Raw genomic sequence first — 784 nt, 5'->3', positions numbered from 1 at the left:
ACATTGGATTATCAATTAAGTTTATTAGAAAATTTATGAATCATAACTCTGAGAGATTTTTTTTACAGCAGCCTTGAATCTTAACTGCCTGGAAATAGTATTTCTAGGTCAAAATTCCTCTTACTTGAAAATCTAGAGAACTGTGGACTGAGTTGACTTTACTAGATGGAGAAATGATCTGACTAAATTTAATTCCTAAGTTCTCCACAGGAGGGAAAAAAGTCAAACACAACTGGAGATTGGAGATGGTCTCCCAGGTATCATACACATTAAGCCCTTTGTGCAGCAGGAATGTAACTGTTTTAAAGCAGAAGTACCTTATAGAGCTTGAAGATCCATCTGGATCGTGGGCGGTCACCTGACCAATCACGGAGTTAATAGCAGCATTTTCATGCACTTCCAGTAGATACGTTGGTGATGAAAAAATTGGGGGTTCATCAGCATCTTCCACTACAATTTTTAATGTTGCCGTATCCTTGAAGGGTCCCATGCTGATGAAACGTGGATCAATATAGGCATTAGTTGCTTCTACCTTCAGTGTATATGAATTTTTGGTCTCAAAATCCAAGGGCTGTTAAGAACGAAAAACACAAAAGCTTTTTCTAGATGATCACAACAGCAAGAACAAGACAATGCAATGCTGACACATCTGATTCCCCTACTTTTCTTGACTTTTAATGCAATCGCTTTTCCCTTTCTTTTATCATGGCCGAAAACTTCATGAGTTGTTTATTAATGTCTCATTTATCTGGTAAGCTTCAATGAAACCCCACCAAATTGGAGA

The 784-nt window shown here is 37.6% G+C and overlaps 1 protein-coding gene across 1 annotated transcript in view; it reads right to left on the bottom strand.

Moving 5' to 3' along the window:
- Positions 1–571, bottom strand: part of LOC107302004 (cadherin-8-like) — a gene marked incomplete at both ends in the record, with an annotated part of 10149 nt that extends 9578 nt beyond the window's left edge. Inside the window, one exon of the mRNA XM_015831144.1 lies at positions 318–571. Coding sequence (XP_015686630.1) covers positions 318–571 — 254 coding nt within the window. The remainder of the gene's footprint in view (positions 1–317) is intronic.
- Between the last annotated feature and the right edge of the window lie 213 nt (positions 572–784).

Source organism: Protobothrops mucrosquamatus, unplaced genomic scaffold (genome assembly GCF_001527695.2).
Source record: "Protobothrops mucrosquamatus isolate PMUCROS unplaced genomic scaffold, P.Mucros_1.0 scaffold22139, whole genome shotgun sequence".
Taxonomy (NCBI): Eukaryota; Metazoa; Chordata; class Lepidosauria; order Squamata; family Viperidae; genus Protobothrops; species Protobothrops mucrosquamatus.
Note: the sequence above shows the minus strand (reverse complement) of the source record. Positions and strands in the feature narration are given on the sequence as shown.